Source organism: Aulonocara sp. 'chitande type north' Nkhata Bay, linkage group LG19 (genome assembly GCF_057382095.1).
Source record: "Aulonocara sp. 'chitande type north' Nkhata Bay isolate Kocher_YH1m ecotype deep benthic linkage group LG19, A_spYH_male_GT1.1, whole genome shotgun sequence".
Classification (NCBI taxonomy): Eukaryota; Metazoa; Chordata; class Actinopteri; order Cichliformes; family Cichlidae; genus Aulonocara; species Aulonocara sp. 'chitande type north' Nkhata Bay.
In genome coordinates this window covers 31,318,280-31,345,345 of record NC_141362.1, presented here as the reverse complement: position 1 = coordinate 31,345,345, position 27,066 = coordinate 31,318,280, and the positions used below count along the sequence as shown (strand labels likewise).

Genomic DNA, 27,066 nt, shown 5'->3' with positions numbered 1-27,066 from the left:
TATTACAACGGTATGGCGTGTTAGCCAAAGAGTCCAGGTGCTGCCTGCAGCTCTGACCTTTCTGAAAACACGGGTTTATGAGATTTGCAAATCATTTCAATCCATTTTTATTTACATATTTCAGAGTGTCCCAGTTTCTTAGCAATTGTGGTTTTACGTTTTCCGATAGTCATCAACATAATTACCCTTTTAAATATCACTGCATGTCAAAGAAACATAAGTGGAATATTTGCGCCATCAGCTCTGGTACAATACGATGGGAATGCCATTTATTTTGCATAAAGCAAGTTTTTGGACAAACTCAAAATATGAGGTAATTAAAACTCTATATTACCAGACAAATTTCCTGGCAGTTCATCAAATATTTCTTCAGATAGTTACTAAACACACAAATGTGAACTCATTGTGCTACTACTACTACTACTCAAGGCACCAACGTTATTAGGATTCAACTTCTAAGCGTCATGAATGGATGCATCAAATGTCACGGCAGTACATCTGTGATTTGTTGGGAGATTTCAGTCTGGACCACAAGTGGTGCTCCACTGTGCCGTGTTGCAAGCATGTCTGAAAACTAGACCAATGTTGGACTACAAAATGCTCGTGCATGACCCTTAATTAGTTTTATTGTCCAGTACAATGTGCAAAATGCAGTTTGTCTAAATCAGATTTAAACTGGTAACAATCACTCGCATACCATCTATTCTTGTCTTGTAATCTACTTGTTCTCTGACAAGGTACCACAAACGCTTACCTTCGATTTGATTTGTCCCCCTTGTGTAAAGACTATAAAGGTTTCTTCATCCAAACATTTCCAGTGGCCTGTGGCACTCCTTTCATTGGTTCCTTCATTTTCATACGTTCAATTCAGAGTTAGAGCAGAAGAAGAGGTCTTCATAGTCACACTGACTACTGATTCAAAAATATCCAGTAGTTCTGCAATGCAAGTATGGGTCTGCAATGACATTCAATCATCTACCAAACTTATCATTCACTTAAAAAACAAAAAGTCTTGTCTGCAATTTTCCAATTTCTCCAGTGTTTTTGTTCATAACCCTTCTGCTCCAGTGAGGGAAGAAAAAACAAAAAAGCCACACTCCAAAAACATCTTCCGTTCTGCACGGAGTCACTTGTCAGGAAAAACTGACAGTCCTTTGTAACCTTAAATGTCATATATATATATATATATATATATATATATATATATATATATATATATATATATATATATATATATAAGAAGGTGTTCATAAATTAATTAACAATGTTCAGTAGATAAAATACCACTTGCTTGCATTTCTGTCCTGAAATCATCACTTTGTGCTTTCCACAAACAAAAACAAAAAACATTGAAAAAGAAGCAGCAGATTTTTGCCAGAGGTTAATCCATATTAAAAAAAATTTCTCTTTAAATCTAAAAGATTTTCTTTATCTGTGACGGCCGGGTATCCCATTGCCGTTTGCAGCCGGCTCTTCCAGCTCGTCGTCCTCAAAGCCATGAAAAGTGGAAGTGTCGCTCTCTGAGGTGGTGCCGAAGAGCTCCTCAGCTCCAGTAAAAGTCCCGTCTTCCTTCTCTTCTCCACAGTCAGCTGGAACACCGGACAGGAGAGCAACAGAGTCAAGAAAGAAAATCATATGGCAATCATCACAGCATAATAAATCATGCAAAGATATATGTGAACATACTTGTGCACTGGCAGGCTGAGCAGGGAGACACAGATTTACCCGTTTTCTTGTTTGAGCCCTGGCATTTATTACAGTAACTGTTGGGAATGCTGGTCCCACCTGGACCCTTTGGACCTAAACAGGAATTTCCAGAAAGAAATCAAAGTTTTAATGACAGTTGATTTAACCCAGATTATGTTAGGTACCTATACAACTTATACAAACAGAATATAACTTAAGTGAAAACCAGGTGACATTTGTCCTGAAGAAGCCAGTTTGCAGAAAAAAATGTTCTACAATTTTAATTGCATTAAATAAAATTACATTTAATTTAATTACATTTGTCTACACCTAAAAAAAGGATTAGGATTTTGCATTGGGATAAAAACAAACAAAACAACCCCCCCCCAAAAGAAAACAACAACTTTAAAATATAACCAGAACAGGGTTGACAAGAAGCAAAATAATCGGGGTGAATATAACTTAAATATAACTTAAAGTGTTAAAAAAGAGGAACCTAAACAGGAGCCACAGGTGTCACATTTACTTACGTTTGTGTCTGTCAGTCTGTGGTGCAGTGGGGGGTTGGGAGGCAACTGTGCTCCTTTCCCCGGCTCTGTCCTCCTCTGCCAGGTGAGAATGGGTGTAGTGGTAACTTAGTCCTGTGCGGTTCCTGTAGCGCTTTGCACAGACTGCAAGAAACACAGGGGAGATGATCAGTCTCACTACTGTGGCTGCGTTTCATTATATAAATATAATTCTGGGAACACAGCATTTCTAAACGTGGAGTTGGGCAGGTGTTTTCCCCCCTGCATCATCTGGCCATTTGTTTTTAGGATTATGGCTGGTTCTCATAGAGACCTTCACAAAGCTTTTGAGTTAAAATTCCACAGAGCATCTGCTTAGATGGTAATAATGTCAAAGAAACATAGCTACAAAATATTTGTATGTACCCTTTTGTCTTTATAGGCAACAACAAAGTGCAGACTGATAGCATCATTGAGCATAGAAGAAAATGGAAGAAATTCTATCTAATGGAGCTAACTATTCTACTTCTGGCACCAGCACTTTAAGATCTGATTACAACAGTGAGTCAAATAAAACACCAAGCCACACATCATAATAACCGTGGCTCAGATTCAAAGCACCAAGGGCACCTTTCAGCTTGAGAAAAATAACATAATGTAAGGGCTAAATCTATAATGGCAACTCTTGCAACAATACCACTCAACAACCGATCAAAATAAATATCTACAGAACTACAGTCAGAACAACAAATCAACGTACCTGAGGTTGAAGATTTGGAGTTCTGCCTTTGTTTGTATCTGTCTGAAACAGAAAAGACAAAAACACAAGAAGAAAGAGAAAAGATGAGGGTGTGTTTTTCCACACAGAGTCAGCAAATGGAGTCAAATCCAATACCCCTTACTTGGATTTTCCACATGCAACTTGCATGTACAAGAATAGCTAAGACTGCAGTCGCAGTAGTTCACAAAGTTTTATCCTGTTAAGTCCATAATTTGTTTTGCAAAGACACATTTTTTGTAGTTTTGCCTCTGTGCACCATCACCGAGTGGATTTTAAATTAAACAATCAAGATGTCGTTGAAGTGCAAACATTCAGGTTTAAAATAAGCAGGTTTTACAACAATTGTGCATCAACTGTTTAGGAATTACAGCCATTTCAATACATGGTCTCATTGGTAATTGGATAATTGGCTGACAAGTACTTGTCTTGTTATTTTATGACTAATAAGAAAGCAGATATAATCAGGGATGCACATAAGTGGTCTGCATGTGCGCATTCGCTGTCAAAATAAAAGACGCGCACCAGATAAGAAGCTGCAACGCGCGTTTGCGTCCATATAAAAAGCACTGTTTTTGTCTGCTAGAGTGGGATTTTCACGGCACATTCTGCACCACATCTCTGTGCGTTCATCATTTGTTTGAAGCCAGCTCACCTCCTGCAACCACTTTTCCGAGAATACGCGCTTCTTTTGTGGTTCAGACTCCTGACATTTCTTTGGAGGTGGAGGAGCACCAAAGTAATTGCTTAAAGGAGCTTCTTCGACATCTTTAAGAGTTCTAAACAAATGTCTGTCCTCCTCCAGAAAATCTTACGGACGCAAACGCGCGTTGCAACTTCCTATCTGGTGCGCGTCTTTCATTTTGACAGCAAATGCGCACCTGCGGACCACTTATGTGCAGCCCTGGATATAATATTGGAAGCTCATTCAAAGTGTTAAATTTCTATTTTTTTTGTTCCACTGTGATTTTAAATGAGATGTTAATGCAAGTGAGTGAGGCAGTCATGAGGCTGAAATACCCCCCCCCAAAAAAAAAAAACATTCAGAGAGATGGGAAAAACTTTCCAAGTGGCCAAATCAACAATCTGGTGCATGATTCAAAAGAATGAATGCACTGTACTGGCAGCTCAGCAACACCAAAACCTCTGAAAGAACACAGAAAAGCACATGATGACAGAATTATTTCCATAGCTCAGAAAACCAGCTTCACATCTAGTCAGGAGGTAAACTAGACACATCGTTATCAAGATCTACGACCATGAAACGCTTTCATGAATCGTAAATAGCGCAGGCTGCACTACACTCAAGATTACAAAGGTCAGATTAGACTTTGTGAGAGAACATCGAAAAGAGTTTGCACAGTTCTGAAACAAAAAATCTCTACAGATGAAATCAAGGTCAACTTGCACCAGATTGACTGAAACAGAAAGCTATGGAGAACAAGACAAACAACTCATGATCTGAAGCAATCCACATCATCTATCAGTATGGATGGAAATCGAGAACCGGCTCCTAGCAGTCGAATTCCTCGGAATTGTTAGTCTGCCCGCCTATAGATCCCACTTATCAGTTCTTGCACTTCCGCTACAATCTGCTGATGTCAGTTGTCGGAGGAGGTAAATAGTTGAGCAGTTTAAAGAGTGGATATGGACATTACTTTTAATTTTATTGCACTAAAGGACAAGAGTGTAATGGTAAAGAGCAAAGTGCATCCAGGACAGAAGTAACTGTATTAAACTGTTAACACACCTTCGGTCTTAGCAAGCAGCTGTACAGACAGCATGCTAATGCTAAGCTATCCAAAAACCCAGAGTGGTGCTAAAGCCGAGTGAATGACGATCCCAGCCCAGGACTGGAGTCAAGTAATTCGTCATTTGGGAGCAGCGGTGAAGTCAGTCGCCGCTAAACTTCCTCAGGTAACAAAAGGATGAGCCGTCAAGCTGCAGCCTCCGTTTCTACCTGTTCATGGGACGTAAAATCACTGTGGCAATTGCTTTGAAGTCTCTTTGTGCTTCATTTTTGCTTTGTGCTGTTTGCTTTCTGTTCATACCTAAATACTAAGAAAGATCATATGTGTGGCCTCATTAGGACAGGGATTTGTTTTTGTGTGTTGGGCTGTAGCCTCAGGTTTATATTGTTTAATGATAATGAACAGACAGTGTGCTTCAGGTCATTTTACAGAGCAACATGAAAGTAATGTTATAAGTAGTATAGTGAATTATTTTCTCCTTAATTAAGTAATGTACTGCATTACTTTTAATAAAAGTGTTCTGTGTAATATGTGAAATAAATTATTCACAACAAAGAGAGGAAATGCATCCAACACGCACAAACAGTTGATCACACGACATGCAATTAATTGGCACGAATGTAATGTCTTTGATATGATGGCAGTAACTCTGAAAGCACAGCTAGTGAGAGCCCAATGAGAATCAATGGGAGAATTGACAAGGATTCGAATCAATAAGTAATATCGATAAAGGAATCGGAATTGCTAAATTCTTATCAATTCCCATCCCTTTCTGTCAGCTGTAGTGGAGATAATGTTATAGTAGGGCATGTAGAGGTGCTGGTAGTATTGGGTCACTGGTGTTAATTGATGATGTGACTGCTGATACACAGACAGGACGAATTGTAAAGTCCACTGTGGTGGTGTACAATAGCAAACCTACAAAATTGTTAAAGTTTAACAAGTCTAGCTTGGTGGCAGAGCCCCTGGTGTCGATGAGGTCCGCCCCGAGTTCCTGAAGGCTCTGGACGTTGTAGGGCTGTCTTGGTTGACACGTCTCTGCAATGTTGCGTGGAGATCAGGGGCAGTACCTGTGGACTGGCAGACCGGGGTGGTGGTCCCCATCTTCAAGAAGGGGGACCGGAGGGTGTGTTCCAACTACAGGGGGATCACACTCCTCAGCCTCCCCGGGAAAGTCTATGCCAGGGTGCTGGAGAGGAGGGTTCGTCCGCTAGTCGAACCTCGGATACAGGAGGAACAATGCGGTTTTCGTCCTGGTCGCGGAACACTGGACCAGCTCTTTGTCCTCTCGAGGATACTTGAGGGTGCATGGGAGTTTGCCCAACCAGTCTACATGTGTTTTGTGGACCTGGAGAAGGCATTCGACCGTGTCCCTCGGGGCGTCCTGTGGGAGGTGTTGCGCGAGTATGGGGTGTCTGGCCCATTGCTACGGGCCATTCAATCCCTATACAACCGTTGCAAGAGCTTGGTTCGCATTGCCGGCAATAAGTCGGACTCGTTCCCGGTGGGTGATGGGCTCCGCCAGGGCTGCCCTTTGTCTCCGGTTCTGTTCATAATTTTTATGGACAGGATTTCTAGGCGCAGCCAAGTGGCGGAGGGCTTTCGCTTTGGTGGCCTCAGAATCTCATCTCTGATTTTTGCGGATGATGTGGTTCTGTTGGCTTCATCGGGTGAGGGCCTCCAGCTCGCACTGGAGCGGTTCGCAGCCGAGTGTAACGCAGCGGGAATGAGGATCAGCACCTCCAAATCTGAGGCCATGGTTCTCAGCCGGAAAAGGGTGGAGTGCCCACTCCGGGTCGGGGATGAGTTCCTGCCCCAAGTGGAGGAGTTCAAGTATCTCGGGGTCTTGTTCGCGAGTGATGGGAGAAGGGAGCTGGAGATCGACAGACGGATTGGGGCTGCGGCTGCAGTAATGCGGACGCTGCACCGGTCAGTCGTGGTGAAGAGGGAGCTGAGTGTAAAAGCGAAGCTCTCAATTTACCGGTCGATCTACGTCCCTACCCTCACCTATGGCCACGAGCTGTGGGTAGTGACCGAAAGAACGAGATCGCGGATACAAGCGGCGGAAATGAGCTTCCTCCGAAGGGTGGCTGGCCTCTCCCTTAGAGATAGGGTGAGAAGTTCGGCCATCCGGGAGGGGCTTAGAGTAGAGCAGCTGCTGCTCCACATCGAAAGGAGCCAGCTGAGGTGGTTCGGGCATCTGGCAAGGATGCCCCCTGGGCGCCTCCTGGGCGAGGTGTTCCAGGCATGTCCCACCGGGAGGAGGCCCCGGGGCAGACCCAGGACACGCTGGAGAGATTATATCTCTCGGCTGGCCTGGGAACGCCTTGGTATTCCCCCGGACAAGCTGGAGGAGGTGGCTGGGGAGAGGGAGGTCTGGACCTCTTTGCTTAGGCTGCTACCCCCGCGACCCGACCTCGGATAAGCGGATGAAGATGGATGGATGGATGGATGGAAGTCTAGCTATATTGTTGGTAACTGACTTTGAGGGTTGCTGTTGACCATGACAGAATTTTGAAGAGGAAATCTTGATCTGTAGGTGCTCTTAACAGCCTCACAACCAAGGAAAGCCTTTTTCTTATCCTTTCTCACACACAGCAAGACAATCTCTGCATCAGACGTGTTCTCGCTACTGAAAATACCTAGCTTGGTTTAGGTCAGAGCTCGGATAGAGGGTGTAGGAGGCAGGACACATGATGCCCACTCACAGAATTCATCAAACAATTACCTGCTCCTTTTTTCACATGAGCTCATGAGCAAAGTGTGAAAGCGGCTTAAACATTATTCTTCCAATTAGGTCTAAAATACAAACTGACTCTGTAAAAAGCCTGTCCAATTTATTTTATCAGTGAGGAGTGTAAACAGTAGTACTCTAGGAAACTGTTAGTCTCGACTGTACAAGGTTACAACGTTAGATAACAAAATGAGAAGAAGAAGAAAGAAAAGAATTCAGCAGATTATCTACAAATCATCTGTATGACGGTTAAATGATTTAAGAATTTGTCTCGACTTACTATCACAGACATATGGCTTATCATCATCTAGATCTGTCCTCCTGCGACCTGAACCCCGACCCTGAAGAAAGGCAAAAAAAATAAATAAATTCAATGAGACTGTCTGCTATGGAATCTGTGTTTTTAACATACAGACGTAACACATAAAAGATCAGCCTGAGTTAACTGTGATTTGACTTTTTTGATTTTTCTAAACTGCATCTCCAGTATGTGTCCATCATCGTTTCTCCAGCCACTTACTCTTCCTTTTCCCCGATGTCTCCGCTTGGGAGTGTCCACCTCGTAGTCGTCATCGTCATTGAAAGCATCTTCTGCTGCATCTGCCTCCAGAACCCTCTGGGACAGAGAGAGATAGAGTAATGGATGATCAGTACTGATTAGAGCTTAGCTAGCTAGAGGAAAGGGGGGGAAATAAATAAAAACACTGTGATGAGGCAACATTTTAAGATAAGATAAGATAGAACTTTATTAATCCCTCTGGTGGGTTCCTCTGGGAAATTCGACTTCCAAAAAGCACAGCACCGACCAAAGTTACAGTTACAGAACTGTTATATATATATATATATATATACACACACACACACACACACACACACACACACACACACATATATAAATACAGAGACGAATATAAATAAAATATACAAAGGGGATAAATAGAATAAATAGGAATAAAAAATAAAAATACAAGTGAATTGCACATTTCAAGTTTTGATTTTGATCACATCAGTTGCAAAGCCTGTGAGGATTTGGGTCAACAATGCCCTCAGCCCTAACCTTGACATCTTAATACATCTCCATTTTCATTTCGATCCCAACAACAAAGCTATACAGCTTTTCAAAATCTTAGTTTAGAACAAACATTTGAAGCATTAACAAAACACTTTAAGCACATTTCCCCCCCCCCAAAGATTCAATGTCTTTATACGTGCAGTTGTTGTGACTACTGAAAGTTATGGCTCTCCTCATTTATTTGGAAAGGGCTTTGGTCTTGTTCACGCAAAATAGTATTACCAGAGCGGCTGCAGAGTGGCAAGATTTCCTTCTGAAAGGACTTGGCCATTATGCTCCAAGCACCCTCTTTCCATAAATATGAATGTTTCCACAAGAGTATTTTAGTGGAATGTGTGATGCTAGGAGATATACCTGCTTTTGACTTGCAACAAGAAACAATAAAGATACTGACTTTTTTTCACAGGCAGAGCTACTGCATTGAAAACTCAAGTTCTATACCTTCCCTTTTCCTAAAATGCCTCTCAGCGAGACAACAGTCATCTAACAAGCACCACAGGTCAGCTGAAAAAACTTGGCAGGTTGCCTTGGCAACCAGTTGGGGCACTAAACATCACTGTGAGTGCCAAGGCCTTCGATCGTTTAACTGATACCACACAAGATTAACATTTTAAAATGTTTACCGGATGCTATGAACCGCACTGATCCACACGCAGTTTGACTGGACCCACCTGGATCTCCAGCAGGCTCTCCTCGTCGTTCTTGGAGGCGTTCCTCTTGTCTAGGCCCTCTCCACGAAGCAGAGCTTCCAGTGTAGTGCTCTGAGTCGGCAACGTGTCCTTTGACATGAGACCGCCGTCTGCATGAAGACAAATAACAGGCAACATGTGATGAGTCATCACAACACCGGCTTAGTGTTTGTCAACTGTGCGCTTTAAGTGAAAACGTCAGAGTGCTAATACACAGCATGTGCAGTGTATCACCATCAAGCACTATAATTTCGATAGGAACCAGCAGTGTCACAAACTGTGACCTGCATGAGCAGCTTTTATCAGCATAATTCCATTATCTTCCTTCTCTTCCACTCTTACTAGAACTCATGAAAGCATGTGGCAATTTGGTGTAGCATTTGTTTTTTCTAATGCTTATCATCTCTTTGTCCTGCAGCAGAATGTGTCATCACAGCCATTTTTCCACAACAATATACTGCTGGAAAACAACAAAAAACAAAACATACATGTACTGGCTCTGAGGAAGACTGCACAGTCACTGAGCTCTCGGTACTGTTGCCCTATGCGGACATTATGCTGACACAGGAATGTACTTATGTGGCTTATCACTTTAACTTGAACACATGCAGATATCTCCTCCTACACTGACGATCTAAACAAACAGTGTAGGAGGCGAGCAGGTTGAGCAGACAAAGCAGAACAAACAAAAGCTTTGACAGCTAGTCGGATCCACACATCTTATTTGCACAATCTCCTCTACAGAGAGCTTCATGATCATCCAGTTGCTTTGTGGGTCTTTGAAGAGGACATACTTCAAAGCCCCAGCTTTTGCAGAATATTGAGCACGTAGGACCTGAAACAGCAGGACTGCATAGGTGAGAGGCAGGCACAAAGAGATAGGTACGAGAGGGAGAAAGCTCTATGCTTCTTAAAAATTGGCCCTTCCACCATGTGGCAGCAGCCCCTCACCATTGTGTCTGCACACGTTGACTTTCAACTCTCCGCGACGAGACAACCCCCCCTCAACCCCCCTCCCTCCCTCTCTCAACCGATGGGAGCTGGGGGGGGCTAAAAATAGAGCCGGCAGCAGCCTGCAGCAGGGAGCTGATTCTGCATGCAACCCCAGTCCCTCTAGCACACCATCAGACAGTGAGACAGACTCTGGTTGCTGCCCTGAGCTGGCCACCTCTGGCCAGCTGTACAATGTGCTCCATATAAGAGACGCCAGGTTAAATCGGGGTACGTTTCCCCTCTGATGGGCACTCACACACAGCGCATACCAATCCACTTTTTATTGGAGAAGGGAAGGGACAGCAGGGTGGTGGTGTGGTCTCTGCAAGCACAAGCTCAGTGGAAAACAATAGGCTACAATGGGATGTGTTTAGGAAACAAAGGCTTTGTTCACATGCTGTCACTACATCTTGGTTTCTCTTTCCAGTCTCTCTCGCTCTCTCTCGCTTCCTCAACATCCCAACAATTTTTCCTTCTAACATGCAAAACACATAAACACAGCACCACAATCTTGGAGGTTTCTGTCAAAACATTATGCCATTTTCTTTTTGCAGAAACTACTTGAAAGAGAAAGATGTAACCTTGCATTTCTGTGTTTATTCCTTAGGATAGTGTAACCTCCCAGTGGGTATGAAAGCTTTGGGCACAGAATGGACCTGTTACTCGGTGTTGAGAAAGACTGGCCACCAAACACAGACACACTGCGTGGCAGGCTACAGGGAGAGAAAGATGAAAGAGTTGCCAGAGAGAACGAGACAAACCCAATCAGCAAGGCAGGTGGCAAGTAGAAAATAAGATGGAGTGAGAATATAGAGAGGGTAAATGTGTTGAGTGAGCTGTTTCAAGTGGCAGTCAGAGAAGACCAAACTTCATTCCATAACATTTATTAAATACTGTCTGCAGTGGCCAAACTCTGTCTCGCTGCTCCCAGCAGCGGTAAATCTAATTACATGTTCTACTTCTCACAAAACAAGTTTACCAGCCGTGGTGAACACAGCCACATTTCATCCTCTGAAAAATGACTGGCAGCCTGCTCTGCTCATTGCGCTGAGACTGACTGATATGCTTTTAGTGAGATTATTCCAGATCATCACCAGTAATCACATGAGCTGAAGGAGGTGGGTGGAGATCGAGGGGGAGCCGGCTGAGTGGGAGGAGAAGCTGAGTGGAGCAGAGAGCGGTGGGCAGGTGACATGCCGAGAAGAGGCTGCAGGGTCTTACCGAGCTGGAGGCCGTAAATGCCCAGGCGGGGATCTGTGGAGTTGTGCAGCCGTCTTTTCTTTCGCCAGCAGCGGGCGGGGTACGTGTACATCTGTCCGGCTGCAACACCTGTAGAATGGACGCCATGAATGAAAATTCAAGTCTCATGGCAATTTGTTTGTTTCGACATAAAGTCCTTCAAACGTTTTGTTTTTCTCTATGCCTGCACCAATTTTTCTGTCTGACACTGACAGGACAGTCTCCAAACCACCAAACCATAACAAACTAAACCAAATCATGATCATTTACTAATCCTAGCCAAGTAGTTTTGTTCCCTAAACTTCACTAAAAAGCACTTAATAATGTATTTTATGTCTTTTAGCTGAAGGTTACTTGTCACTCCCAACCACTAATACCCCTTTTCCATTAGTATATACTCTGATTGGCTCGACTCGTTTTCCACCGAATATGCGTAGGGCTCATTACAGTAACGTGACCGAACGTCCCATGACATCATTTGTTTGGGACACAAATGCCACAACAAAGGAGGAAGTCGAGGCGATGGCATAACTGCTGCTCGGTCTGTGGCTTTTTGTCAAACTTTTTTTGTGTAGCCATTTCTCTCACTGCTGGGCTTCAAGATCGCCGTTTTGATTTTCATGAAGGAGACGCTCTCATGACTCATCGAGTGACGTCGCTGACTATCTAATCGGTGGAATTCAGTCTGTTGATGTCTCCTTTTCGGATCATCTCGGATCCCTTGGAACCCCGGTCAAGTAGGTACTTGAAAAGTACCTGGTACCAGGTAATAATGGAAACACTAAAAACCGTGTCGAACTGATCCAAGTCTTCTTTCTTTTTGCATGCATAGTGTGGGTGTTTTCACTCACCGGGGCTGCGATGGTGACGTTCCATCCAGATGTAGCAGTTGTTCTGGGCCACCCCGGTTTGAGAGTCCAGGAATGGCAGGCGGACGCTGCGTTCAGCGCACAGGCGGGCATTGTAGCTGCGGCACTGCTCAATGGCCTCTTTATAAAACTGGTCGCCCAACCTGTCAAAAATAAGCAAAGATCAATGACAAGGGTAGATATGGTTGGTTAACTTTAACTAATTGTAAATGACATCACCTGCTGGTTAATGAACTCCTGTTTTTAACCTACGAGTATTAAAACACACCTTCACTACATGGGACTCCTAAGGGGTGGATGTGACGAACATTACTTGCTCAAACAATACCAAGCGATCAATCAAAATGTATGCTTGCCTTAAAGCACATTCTGCTTTATCATTCATTTTGACTCTAGGGGGACAACAGACAATGTGCAAACAGACACACCGTGTTGTAGAGATGCACCGACTGATCAGTCAGGGACCAGGATCGGTCCAATCCTAGCATGCTGACCCCTGACTAGGGATGGGTATCGAAAACCGGTTCTTGTTGAGAACCGGTTCCCACTGTTTCAATTCCTTGGAATTGTTTGCCATTTTTGCAAACGATTCCCTTATCGATTCCAGTCGCCCCGAATGACGTCACCACGTTGCGGAGCGTCATTTACCTGGCAGGAAACAAGGCGCCTAAGCGGCTCAAACGCTCAAAAGTTTGATTATACTTTATGAGAACCGATGACAACAGGGCAACTTGCAATACTTGCAAAGTAGATATTTCATTTAAGGGAGGAAACACTACGAATATGCAAAAGCATTTGCTCACAAAACACACGATGACACGTGTTTTTAATTCCGCTCCGGACTCGTGACTCTCAACCCAGCAGCAGCGGTAACGTTTGCACGTCCTCTCCCGTTAATGCGGCAGGTAAATAATCAACTAACAGTGCATATTATGTTAGCGCGATCTGCCTTATTACAAGACCTGCCATTACTGTACATGTAGGTGACCACGATGAGACAGACAGACAGAGTCTGGCTGGCGCTCGCTGGCAGTTCTCGCTGCAGTCTACCGGTAGCGTCTCCTTTCAGGCCAGGATAGACGAATGTCACCGAGCAGTGACTAAGTTTGTGGTCAAAGCCTTGCACCCATTTGCCACAGCAGATGCCCCGATTTTTGGTAAGTGAATGTGTTTAATTGTAGGCAGGGACATTACTGGATATTCTTGTGTAATTGCTACAGAATAATTTATGTTACACTTTGTTATTGCTACAGAAGAATATTTATTTTATTATTTTACATTTACAATTTTTTTTCCTGGGGACCCTGTGACACCCCATTGAAGAGCCGTAGGCTGGATCTCTTAAGATCTCACTGTTGGGTTTGTAAGGCCATGTTACTCCTAAATTTCTATCTTGTTCAAAGAGAAGATATAAAACAAAGTTCTAAGCTAATCGACCTTAGTGTTCTCCTTTTTTAAAAAGAATCGATAAAGAATCGAATCGTTAAACAGAATCGAAAATGGAATCGGAATCGTTAAAATCTTATCAATACCCATCCCTACCCCTGACCCATCTCACTTATGTCCAATTAGAAGCCGGACTGTTTCGTGCACAACAACATGAGCAAAAAGCAATTCACGTGCAAACTCACAGCCGTGTGCTAAGATGTCATCAGAGTAAACTCACTTCACTGTGAGTGAAGACACAAAATTCACACCTGGTGAAATCTATTGCATTTGCTTTTGTTTGGTAAGATAGAACATGGTAGGTAAAGGTGCATCTCATTTTCAGCACTTTTTTGTCAGGGGTTTAAATGAGAGGAGATCCAGGAAGTTGCTGCAGTTTGGGGAAAACTGTAACGTGTACTAATGTCTTTTAATCTAAAAAAAGTTACGCGAAAGGTTCATAGAAAGAAAATTGGGATCAACAAAAATTGGTACTGACAGGACACGCTATCAATTAGGGCTGGGCGATATGGCCTAAAATTCATATCGCGATATAATTTGAAGCACGTGCGGTAACGATATATATCGTGATATATTCTGCTCTTCTGTATAACGTATTTTCCACACTTAAAATCCTTTAATTTTCTCAAAAATCGAGAGTGTGCCTTATGTATGAATTCTGGTTGTGCTTACTGACTTCGAACCGATTTCTGCGTGCAGAAATCTGTTAAAAAATGTTTTAGTACAACTTTGGTAAGCCGCACTGCTTGATGGATCGTCAGAGCATTACGGCTGCCGTAGTGAGAAGCTTCGCGGAGTAATCTGGGTCCAAAACTCCGTCCCTTCAGGTCCCAAAATCAAACGAACACAGAGTTAAAAACTGTCAAAATTTGACAGGCTCCCCCACAAACCTTCGCCTCTCTCACCACAAGCTAAGGCACTTAATTCTATCTGTGAAGACTTGAGATTTGTAGATGTATGGAGAATAAAACACCCTTTAGATAAAGAATACACTTTTTTCTCCGCACCACACAAATGCCATACTAGGATTGATTTTTTCTTTTTACCGGGGTTGTTATTGCACTTAGTCTTATCGTGTGAGATTGGTAGTATTATAATCTCAGACCATGCTAATGTAATGCTCGATCTCTCTCTCAAAAATATGGCAAACAGAGCAAAATACTGGAGGTTAAATACAATTATTTTAAAGGATCATACATTTATATCTTACTTTAACACTGAGTTTAGATACTTCCTGTCCATTAATCTGCAGTCAACAAATGACTCCGCCTTACTGTGGGAAACTATTAAAGCGTACACTAGAGGGATTCTTATTTCTTACTCAACCAGTAAGCGGCAGCAAAAAGTGAGGAAGCAGAATCAGTTAATGGTAGAACTTAAAACAAAAGAAAGGACTTATGCTGACTCCCCAACCCCAGCTTTACTACAAGAGATATCTGCAGTCAGATCAACTTTAGATAGCCTTTTTACGCAAGATGAAGAGCTTAACCTTACGTTTACTAGACAAAGATTTTATGAACATGGAAACAAACCTGGAAAATACTTGGCATGCCTTATCAAGAAAAGATCTCAAACACAATTTATTACAGTTATTTGTGATGCTCAGAATGAGCGCGTATATGATAGTAAAACTATAAATAGCATTTTTAAAGAATTTTATTGTAGACTATATACATCTGAACAATCAGTTAATGCACTGGAATTAATGGAGGATTTCTTTTCCAGGCTTAGTCTGCCTACTATAACAAATAAACAACAGACTACCCTTAATGCTCCCATTTCTAGAGAGGAAGTACTAAATGCTATAAAAACTTTAAAGAACGGCAAAGCCCCAGGACCTGATGGTTTTTGTAGTGAATTCTATAAAGAATTTAGTGAGCTGTTAATAGAGCCGTTACTTAATATGTTTAATTACTCGTTCTTGCATAATAGATTACCTCAGACTCTAAGGGAAGCTAATATCTCTCTTATTTTGAAGAAGGGGAAGTGCGCAGAGTCTTGCTCCTCTTATAGACCGATAGCTCTTCTAAATGTGGACCGGAAGATACTTTCTAAAATATTAGCTACTCGACTCGAAATTCTTTTGCCTGTAATTATTAAAGAAGATCAAACAGGCTTTATAAAAGGCCGTAATTCTCGTAATAATGTCAGACGCCTTCTCAATCTAATTCAGGCTGCTCAGCAAAGGAACATAGGCGGTTTGGTGCTCTCTCTGGATGCTGAAAAGGCTTTCGACCGGATAGAATGGACCTACTTATTTTATACTTTAAATAAATTCAGTCTTGGTGATAATTTCATTAAGTGGGTAAAAATTTTGTATGATAATCCCCAGGCGTCCATCTTGTCTAATGGATTGAAATCAGATAGTTTCCCATTGTATAGAGGAACGAGGCAAGGCTGCCCACTGTCACCTCTTTTGTTTGCCATGGCTATCGAACCATTAGCTGAGGCTATAAGGATGGCATCTGATGTACGGGGTTTGCAAATCGATTATGAGCATAAGATCAGTTTATATGCAGACGATGTTTTAATATTTATTTCTGATCCAGAGACATCAGTACCGGCTTTACTTAACATTATTGATACATTTAGTCAATTTTCTGGCTATAAAGTAAATTTGACTAAGTCAGAGGCTATGCCAATTGGGAGCTTTAATTCAGTGCCAACTAGACCGTTTTCTTTCCCCTTCAAATGGTCCCCCACAGGTTTTGTATACTTAGGGATATTTATAACTCCAGAATTTAAAGAAATGTATAAAGCAAATTTTTCCCCTCTGTTCGAGAAGGTAAAGCAAGATTTGGAGAGATGGAATTCCCTACCTGTTTCTTGGCTAGGACGTATAGCTTTGATTAAGATGAATATTTTACCTCGATTGTTATATCCTGTCCAAATGATTCCGGTTATATTTTCAAATAGAGTGATGAAGGATCTGAATAGTTGGCTAAGCTCTTTTATATGGAGCAAACGTAGACCAAAACTTAAGATGGCTACACTGCAGCTCCCAGGTTCAGTAGGAGGTCTAGATTTACCAAATATTAGAACATATCAATTGAGTACTCACATGAGTTATATTCATGACTGGGTCACAAATAATTCACACTCTATCTGGTTGGGGATTGAAACCTCTCTTTCAAAGTATCCATTAAGGGACCTATTGTTTTTCAAGAACTTTAAAGATATTAGATTGAGCTGTGATAATCCAGTCACACTTAATACACTTAAGGCCTGGCGGTCAGTATGTCGAATTGAGGGAAGGTTGAAGCTAACATCTATGTTTACTCCTATTGTGAATAATCTTGACTTTCAACCGGGGATGTTTGATATAGGATTTAAGGAATGGAAGAACAAAGGAATTCAGAGACTGAGGGACTTATTCTCCGATAATGTAGTTATGCCATTTGACCAAATGGTTGAGAAATATTCTCTCCCCAAGCATGACTTTTTCCGTTACTTACAGATAAGGCATTATATTTTACATAGTACTAACCTTAGTGAGAGTCATGAAGTCTCTCCTGTTGAAAAATTATTATTTTTAACAGACAAAGAGGTACCTGTGAAGATATTTTATAAGGCTTTATATTCTGTACTCTCAGGGACGTCACAGAGGCTTAAAGGCAAATGGGAAAAGGAATTAGGTATAGTAATTGATGATGAGGAGTGGGAAGATGTCTGGAGTTACGCCAAATCAATATCAGTTTGTAATCGTACCAAAGCAATACAGTTAAAAATTATACATAGAATGCACATATCTATGTTTCGCAGACATCAATATAATCCTACCCTTTCACCCATGTGCCTTAAATGTAAGACAGTAATTGGTACCCTAACTCACAGCTTCTGGTCATGTTTGAAATTGCAAGAATATTGGTCTAATGTGCTATTTGAAATGGAGAAGATTTTCGGTTGTGAATTGGAGATGGACCCTCTGTCTCTCATACTGGGCCTCCCCAGCCGGCGATTAATATCCAAGAATAATAGGAGATTGTACTGTGTTCTCACCTATGCGGCAAGGAAGAATATACTACTCCAATGGATTTATGAAAAAGTACCAACTATTAAAGGTTGGAAAAGAGTAGTGTTGGATTTAGTGCCACTGGAATATCTTACATGTATATTGCATTCAAAAACAGATCAATTCTTTAAGGTGTGGGAACCATACTTGAACTATGTGGAACCTGATGTTTCTAATATTATGTTACAAGGATTCTCTTGAGTGTTTAAACTGTAATGGAACTGAGCTGTTTTTTTTTTTGTTTTTTTTTTTGTGTGTTTAGTTATCAGTTTGTTTGTTTTATGTTTGTTTGTCTGTTTGTTTGTTTATTTTTTTGGTTTTGAATTGTACACTGTATTATGTTATGTAATTATGTACTATTTGTGAAAATAAAAGGGAAAAAGGGGAAAAAAAAAAAAAAAACTGTCAAAATTATTTCATCTTTAATAAAATCATCAGCGTTGCTGCTTTACCAGGTGCAACAATTAAGTTTAACATCCAGGCATCCATGAAAACAGAAGTTATTAAATTTAACGGAGTTAGAAGTTAGCAGGAAGTTAGCTCGCTAGTTTCCACCTAAACATTTCATACCATGTTCTAACTGAGAGATTTTTGAAGCTAATTAAAACGTACAGCTCTGCTACAACTTCCAACATAAATGAAGATAGAAAACTAAACAGCAGTGACGTTTGCAGGGTTACTGAAGTTGGACTACCTGGTATATAATGTTGTGCTACGTGATTAATGGTTGTAGCCGCTGCGATGCTTTCAACCAGGGGTGCCCAATCCCAGTCCTCGAGATCTACTATCCTGCAGCTTTTAGATGCATCCCTACTCCAACACAGCTGAATCAAATGGTGTGATTACCTCTTTAGTAGGGCTGAACGATATATCGCATTTGCGATAATATCGCGACATGATCAAGTGCAATTTTCTAACCGCAAAGGCTGCGATTATACTCTGGACATGTCCAAATTCATGGGCTGCATCCTCCTGAGGCCGCATTTGTAGACCGATTACGTCACAGCGACGTGCCGAAGGCTGTCCAAATTACTACCATATCCCAGAATTCATAGCGCGGCCCAGCCAAACTCCAGTTTCCAGCAATGGCGGCCGCTACTAAGTTTTAAAATTACTCATACTAATCTTTCAGGGTCACAAAATAAACTTTTAACATATTTTCAGGCGAGAAAGTAGTTGTGTAAACATCAAATATCTGCTCGGTTTATCAAGATATCCCATATTTGTAAAAGTGCTTCGACGTTTTCAGAGGCGTCTGCTACCCACCAGCTCGACAGCTAGCCGGGAGCTCGAGGGTTACTGATGCGGCCGAGAGCGGCACAACTCCCGGCACATCATTTTCAGATCACCGCGGAGTTTCGCTGCTCGGGTTAAACGTAATATATAAGTCACTTAGACAACCTAAAAATGTTATTGTTGGGCTTTTTTCAGTGTTTTGTTTGTTCGTGAGTAAATCGGTTTGGCTGAGATTAAAGTTATTAGATTAGATAAAATAAAACTTTATTAATCCCCCGGGTGGGTTCCTCCTTGGTTTTCACACAGCTGACTAAACGTCAAACAGAAAACTTATTAAACAGAAGTATGAGACAGTCGAGAATTTACACCAGTGTCTGGTTATATTTTAGATAGCAAGAAGCAGACGGCCGAGTTTATTAAATTCCACCGAGACAGCGGTGACGCTGATCAGAAGGCTAGACCGTCCAATTTCATGGCTTTAAATTTTAAAGGCGTGCTTGTGTGTGTGTTTATACAATTGCTATTATGTTTGCACTTTATGTGTAATGTTACTGACTGCAGAGATCAGTAAGATGTGTGTATTTTTTATTTATTAGTTTTATTTATTTAATATTATTTTTTAATTGAATGACTGTCTAGTAGTTCACAGATGTCGAAAAACTGAGTGTGGTAAAGCCACTGATTTTGTTTATGTATATTTCTGCAATCTGCACATTGTACTGACTTTCATTTTAATGTTTACACCAGGGTTCCTTGTCAGCACTTTATGCTCAGATGTTTGTAAGCTAAAAATAAACTATTGTGTATGTTCAAATATACTGTTGTGATTGAAGAAGTTAAATAAAAATGTCAGTCATCAATTCATGCATCACCTCATGTCATCATAACAGAGGTCTGTCTTCCAGGAAAGAACAGTTTAAAATTAATGTAATATAGTATTGGCCATACTATATGATGTATTGCTTGTCTTTGTTTAATAATACAGAAGACAAAGACCTTAAAAAATAATCGCATATCGCATCGCAATCGCAATATTGGGGCAAAAAATCGCAATTAGATTATTTTCCATAATCGTTCAGCCCTACTCTTTAGCATGCCATCAAGTTTGGCAAAGGCCTGATAACAAGCCATTCAGTTGATTCAGGTGTGTCAGAAGAAGGATGCGTCTAAAAGCTGCAGGACGGTAGCTTTCGAGGACTGGGATTGGGCACCCCTGCTTTCGACCAAAACAGGCACAGCTTGATGACATCATCAACATGCGCTATCGCGGTAGAGCGGTATAGTCAAAATCTCTATATCGTTGGCCAAATTTATATCGTTTCTATCGTATATATCGCCCATCCCTACTATTAATGTTACATTTTTTTTTAGAAATTTAAATCAGCCAATAAAAACATATTGTATTCAACAAAAACTAGGGATTGAGACCATAGCCCCAGCAGTAAAGTGTTTCCTGTACATGAATATGGTAGAGCAAATGTGTCCTTTTGCATATGAATTTCCACACAGAAAAAAAACTCAACTGCACATCGCTGGATGTGGGTGACCTGTGTGTTGGTTGAATGCTGAATGAATGACAAGTGGACCCAGACAGGGAAGGGAGTGACAGTGGAGTTCACCGGGGAAAGGCAGTCTAAAAAACTCCATCACAGAGCCAAAAATACAATATGAAAAGTACATACTGTGGCTGCAGTGGACACTTCATTGCTTTTAACAGTCTAGGTTTCACTTCAGTTCTTTGTATGTTAACTTCTCCACAGCTGGCCGATGGACCAACAAAAGTACATCAAGAGTAGCCCACAGACCGGTTGCACCACATACTTTGCACACTGCCTCTATGGACAACAGAACACTCTCTGCAGGTAGACGGGCACTCTACGACTGCCCACGGACTGCCTTTGTGCTACCACTGCTGAAGTATAATTTCAACATCAAAGTATTTCTTCCAGAATACTTTTTTACAATCGGTGGAGTCGCTCTCTGCTGGCCACAACCCACAAGACCCACAAGCTACATCCATCTTTTATATACAGTCTATGTAGAGTAGTGGAAGAACAAAAAAGGAGCACAGAAAAGTCAAGAAAACAGTCTATATTAAAAATACTCAAAAGTTAAAAAAGCTTAACAACTCTTACAGAACAGATCGATTTATTAGCAATTCATATTACAGCTAGCACCAGTGGGACTGAATTTAATAATGATATATCCGGTAAACATGCAATATTTGCCTTTGCACTATAGTGGAGTAGAAACAGACTGTAGAAAATGGGGATGCTCTTTTAAAGTGCAACTACTAATCAGACTTGAGTAAATCTACTCTTGTAGTTCTCACCACTGTTGACACAGCTGGGACACTGATGTGGAAGCTTCTTTGAAGAACCGGTCAAGAAGTGCTGTGCTGCTAACAATAAGGGCGACTATACATACGCAGAATCTGACATCCAAGATGTTCATCATGTACAAATGCTACGATAAAGGCCTGTTGCTTTGCTGGCTGCAGATCACTTAGCTGAAGCAGCTATAAGCTGATAGAAAGCCAGATCAAAACAAAACAAGGGAAGAAACACGTTGCTTCTTTAAAAAAAAAAAAAGACCGCAAAGATAAAGTGCATCTTTCACACTATCTGTTTCCTGTATATTCAAGTCCCCAAGAACCCAGCAATGCTGTTAGCATCAAACCCTGTTCAATTTAGGGATCAAACTGACAGCTGAGCTTCTCACTGCTGTCTCCACCTTGCCAACAGGGGGAATTTGTGGAAAGAGAAAAAAACAATGCATCCCATTTACAACAGTTCGACCACTCTGCTGCTCCCACTCCTGAGGTTAAACATATTATTACCTCTGTGGGCTCTTTGTTTGATCTGATTCAAGACAGGCTGTGAGCTACACTGACGCTGACTGTGTTAGATTATCACGCAAACACTGAATCTGGGGTCTGATATAAAGTCACTCCTCCGACCAGCAAGCAGCCAAGACTCTCGCACTTTAGTTCCACTTTTCTTAGTGCTGCTGAGATTTTGGCACTCCCCGAGGGTTTCAATGTTAATATTCAGAGTGAAATGGGGGAGGAAATTTCACATTCAAGCCCTCAATCGCTGCCACACGCCTGGTATGGTAATTAGCCTACTTAATTAATCTCAGCAGAGTGCCTAGCACAAGGGCAGGTTCTAATTTGACTATATCAAAGACGAAGGTAACTGCTTCAACTCTGAAATCATGACACGGTACTTTGGATGCGTTTTCTACAGTTTGCTATTATATCACAGGGCCAAGAGGGCCCAATAATAGCTACTGGTTCTTCTGGTATAAACATCCCCACATCCAAATAATGAAGTTCCTCCATGTGTTCTCAATTACAGCATTAGAAGGACGGCCATTTTGAAGTGAAACTAATGAGCTGCGGGTTGTGAGTCGAGGCTGGAATTTTAAAGCGGAGGTAGAGGTGCTGGAAGGCTGATTTGTCAGTGCTGCTCGGATCCCACACTCCTCCTTTACCTCCGTCTTTGCCACCACCCTTGAGACAACGTCCAGCTATGCATTTGAGACAAAACCAGATTGTGTGTGTGTGTGAAGTTTCCGGGAAGGACAGGCTTCGTGTCAGTGTGATTGAGAAGAGTAAACAGTCGCAGGTACAGAGCTTGCGCAGGGAGGGGTGGAAAAGTGTGAGGGAGATGAAAAGGGAGAGGGAAGGAAAAGCTAACAAGCAGATCATGACTAATAAACACAGGACTTTATTCTAATGAATAATTGCATTACTACTGCTCCCTGCCTAATAAAGACGTAGCTGATTGATTTACGTTTCATACAAAGCCAAAAACAACATAAATTTCTCACATGTAGCAGGGCTTTCTCTGGCTTTAAGGTGCAGGAATTTTTACAAGCGTATTCACACAGGGATAGACTCAAAACAGATTTGCCACAAAGCATGACCACACAGGATCAGCGGTTTGACATGCTTGCTAGTAGCTTCATCGAGGATTTAAGAGAAATGTTTAGCTCATGAAAAAAAATAATAGCATGCGGCTTGCTAATAAAACGCATAAATTAGATTTGTCAAATGTGTACCATGTGCGGAGTGTCTCGTTTCCAACAGTAAATCCCTGTCAACCTAACCTGTGTGCTTCAGTGGCATTCCTTGATATCAACACACAGCTGCGATGGGGCATAGTGTGACATATCAGTTTACTAAAAGCAGATCGGCTGCGAGTGCTCCCCGAAGTCAGCTACGGGCGCACGCTAGTGCCAAGAAACCCCTGCGATTACTCGAGTTGAATGAAGGCGGGAGAGGATGCCGGTTGGTCTCAAGTGAATCCTGGAGTGCAAGGGGGTTTGAGGAGGGAGGATGGTGGAGCATCTGAACATGTAAGTGGGTGAAAGACTTCTGGTGGTTGCTAGCTGTGTGCGCAACAGCACGAGCTGCATCAGAGCCCTGCCTCCCCCAGCAGCAGGTGTTCCAGCTTAGGTGAGAGAACTTTCTGACACCTGTAATGAGTGACAAGACCCACATGTCCAGCGACTCAGGAGAGGGGTGGGGGGGCGCGCACACATACAGACACCACCTCCAACTCAGTATTCACAACCTTCCGCCTTGTTCTGAGAGACTAGTCTGTTGACTTGGCTGAAAGATAACTTCAACTTTATATTTTTGGACATTATTTTCATAATCGAGTTAAGATCAGAGAATGAAGCAACAGTTTGAAGAAGAACTGATCACACATGCGCAGTTAGATGATTGGATAAAGCTTTCAAGTATGCAGCTGAATAATACAATTATGTTCTGACCAACTACAGACAACTAAAATGTATCTCTGGAGCCTTAGAGAGGTGTGCAATCCACTGGTTTAGACAATCTGGCTACATTTTTAGCTTGTCTGTTTTCTATTACAAGACACAGAAGAAAAATACACAAAAATGAGCTCAAATTTGCACTAAACCAGATTTAGCTGTTAGAATTAGCCATAAACACTTGAGACTTGTGTGCATGCCACAGCCTCAGAGGTATGTACAACACATCCCCGATGTCTTCCAGCTGAGCAGAGAAGGTGAGTGTGCGCATGAGGGTGAAGAACAAAAGCAAATCTTGTGGCCAGTGGGGCCTCCGCTATCAGCGTGTTCCTGTCAACGGTTCACCGTGTCACATGGCTGCGTCCGTAATGTAAGCGTGTGTCAACTCACGTTTTGCATATCTAACGACAAACTGAGAGAGCAGGAGAGCTACGAGTGAGCTGCAGTCATGACAAAAAGCTAGTGCTTTACAATAGCCCGGCTTGTAAGGAGAATATGTAAGAGCAAAAACAAAACAACAACAAAAATCTGATATAAAACAACTTCTGTCTCGTGTGCTCTATTTAGAAGGTATCTCAAACTTGCAGGTGCACTGCTGCTCCACAGGAAGCAAGAGCTACCACATAACAAGGGTAGGGGGAGGGCCTACAGAGTGACTGCATCCTGATAGCAACCTCTGATTACACCAATCAGAACAACACAGTCTGGCTGAGGGCAGGGGTAAAAAAAAACCAGACCATACACCTCCACACTGCAGTACCAATAAACAGCAAGCCTGACTCACTCAAAGTCTACTCAACAGCAAATGACAAGAAAGCTGACAACACGAATCCGGCGGGTGGAACGTCAGGAGAGCTGCGGATGGAAGATGTGTCCAGGCGGCAGATAAACTCCAGCTGTGGCTCAAATTTTAATGAGCAGCTTTATGCGCTCCCCTTATTAATTAAATATTCCAGCCTCCATTTTAATCAGCAGATTCTGGAGATTACTGTCGTCCAACAGAGCTCAGAGAAGGCGACAGACCTCAACCAGGCGTGCGCGGGCCTGCATGCTCCTGCTCCATCAGCCTCATCCTCACAAAGTCAAACTAGCAGTTCCATTTCCCTGAAGTGAATCATCTTAATACAAAAAAAGGTCAAACTGGTCTATGGGAGCGACATCCAATTAGTGTCAAGTGTGACTAATTATAATCTGACAAACGTGTGAAATGAAGTCAGAAACCCGAGACAGAGGCTAATTATAGCAGATTGAAACACTTCATTAAGCACAGCTTATAGCAAGGAGACATTCCACATCAGAATGCTAAAACGTCAGTGAGATGAAGCAGCGGCTTGACAGCAGACAGATACCGAGGCTTGCTGGGACACAAGAGAAATGGCCCAACACCGGTAGTCATGAAATGCACCTCTGCGTGCTCTCGTGAAAAGGCGTGAGGTACGAGAACAGCAGCAGTTTAGATGGGGAGGGAATTATTTATTGAACATTTGGAATGAACATCGAGTGTGTTCGCTGAGCTGCTCAGGTGCCAGCAGGAGGAGGCTGTGATTGCACCGGGCAATTCCCCGGTGAGTAAAACTGTTGAGCAGTTTGAGCGAAAATTGAGAGCATGCGCAGTCGACTGAGGAGTACATAACGATTCAACATGCCCCCCCAATTTCTTTTTTTTTGTGTGCAGGGAGGTTATCTTACTAGGAGGCCACTTTACTGGATCATCACAAATACATATACATATATACTCTGGATGCTTAAAATTAACTTCTCCCTAGATGGTGCAAAAAACACCATCCTTTCCAGCATCCTTTCCTAGGTGTAATAATGCCTCAATAACAATGGCAGCATGGGGTGCATGGATGTGCAAGGTGCTGTGAGGTCCACTCCTTGTGCTCACAGTCCACTGAGGTGGCAGGGTACCTCTGTGAAGGAGCAGATGGTTCTCCTGCTTGTGCCCAACACTTCCTCTCTGTCGGAGCATCTCTCTGACAGATGGGCCCAGGATCCTGGACCAAGCTAATCTCCAGCACTCCTCCACTTAAAGGCACAGTGGAGACAGCCTGCACTATACCTCCACAGTCCCGTGATTATAACACATCAATACAGGCGGACTGCTTGGTGACAGCCGCGCAACTTAACATGCATTTAAAGATTTAACAGACCACAATGTGCAGTACAAAAATGACAAGGAGCGAGAGGCCAAGTGTGTCTAACTTGCAGTGATACGTCTACCAGTAGGAACTGGTAAAACAATACAGAAGAACAAAGGAGAAAATGGGAGGGAAAGGTGGAGTATTTCTTTGAAGTTGAGGGACAAAAAACGGCCGTGCATGCAGTATTTGAGCGCAGGGTGACAGCCTATTTTCAGCGGCGGAGTCAACTGCTGTCACTTTTGTCGATTTCGCCAGCAAGCATGCAAATACAAAATGCCTCCTCCCTTGCTTTACCGGGTCCTGACCACGTCTGCGCTCGGAGGAGCCAAAGTTGACATGTCGACAATTCACACCAACTATAAAGGACTTTCGGAATGTCCGATGATATTCCGCCGCTATGCCCCACCGAGCGAAGGAAGAAATTCGGCTTTTTAATTATTCGTAACGGCGCAAAGGCACGTTGTGGACAGTTTTTTTTTCCAAATAAATTTACAGCCCAGAAAAAGACGACACTCTCCCGTGTTGTATGCAAAGCCGTGTAGAGGAAAAGCCCCGCTAGTACAGCGAAAATGTCAAGCAGCCGAACGCACGTTGTTTAAAACCAAATGTTGAAATGTAGCGGAATTAAAAAAATAAAAAAGAAACTATACGAGGTTACTTTGCCATGCAAGAAGTACACAAAATGAATTTGGACAGCTTAATAGCTCATATGCACACGGCTGGAAATGGCATGCGCTAGCGCTCAGTTTAAATGTACGACTTGGCAACAAAGTAGATATTCACAATTTCCTCAATGTCTAAATTACTTACGCTTTTAGTGGATTCTGAATGACAGCCGCCATTTTGCTACAATGTAACGCAATATCGGCGTCTTGCAGTTCTGAGGGAAACCTACGGAAATTGACCAATCGGAGCTCAGGGTGAATTCGTGGACCAATACATCTGCAGCATGAGCGGATAGGGCGTGGCTTAATGGGGTAAACTGTCAAAATTATTTTAAAGGGTTTTCCCTTGTATTTATATTGTACACAACTGAATAACAGCACTTTTAAAGAGACCCTTACTGTAGCTTTGGATAGATATCACATGCAACTTCCTCTATTGGCTCACTGATACCATGCAGTGT

General features: G+C 42.3%; 1 protein-coding gene across 1 annotated transcript; it reads right to left on the bottom strand.

The window, feature by feature from the left end:
• Positions 1–1,244: 1,244 nt before the first annotated feature.
• Positions 1,245–26,806, bottom strand: LOC147307417 (zinc finger protein DPF3-like). The gene is made up of 10 exons (XM_086274734.1): positions 26,751–26,806; positions 12,300–12,460; positions 11,431–11,538; positions 9,199–9,326; positions 7,976–8,071; positions 7,736–7,796; positions 2,953–2,994; positions 2,217–2,357; positions 1,687–1,800; positions 1,245–1,589 (listed from the first exon to the last, which is right to left on the bottom strand). Exons 1-10 carry the CDS (start codon positions 26,780–26,782, stop codon positions 1,429–1,431), a joined length of 1,044 nt encoding a protein of 347 aa, XP_086130860.1. The 5' UTR covers positions 26,783–26,806; the 3' UTR covers positions 1,245–1,428.
• Positions 26,807–27,066: the final 260 nt, after the last annotated feature.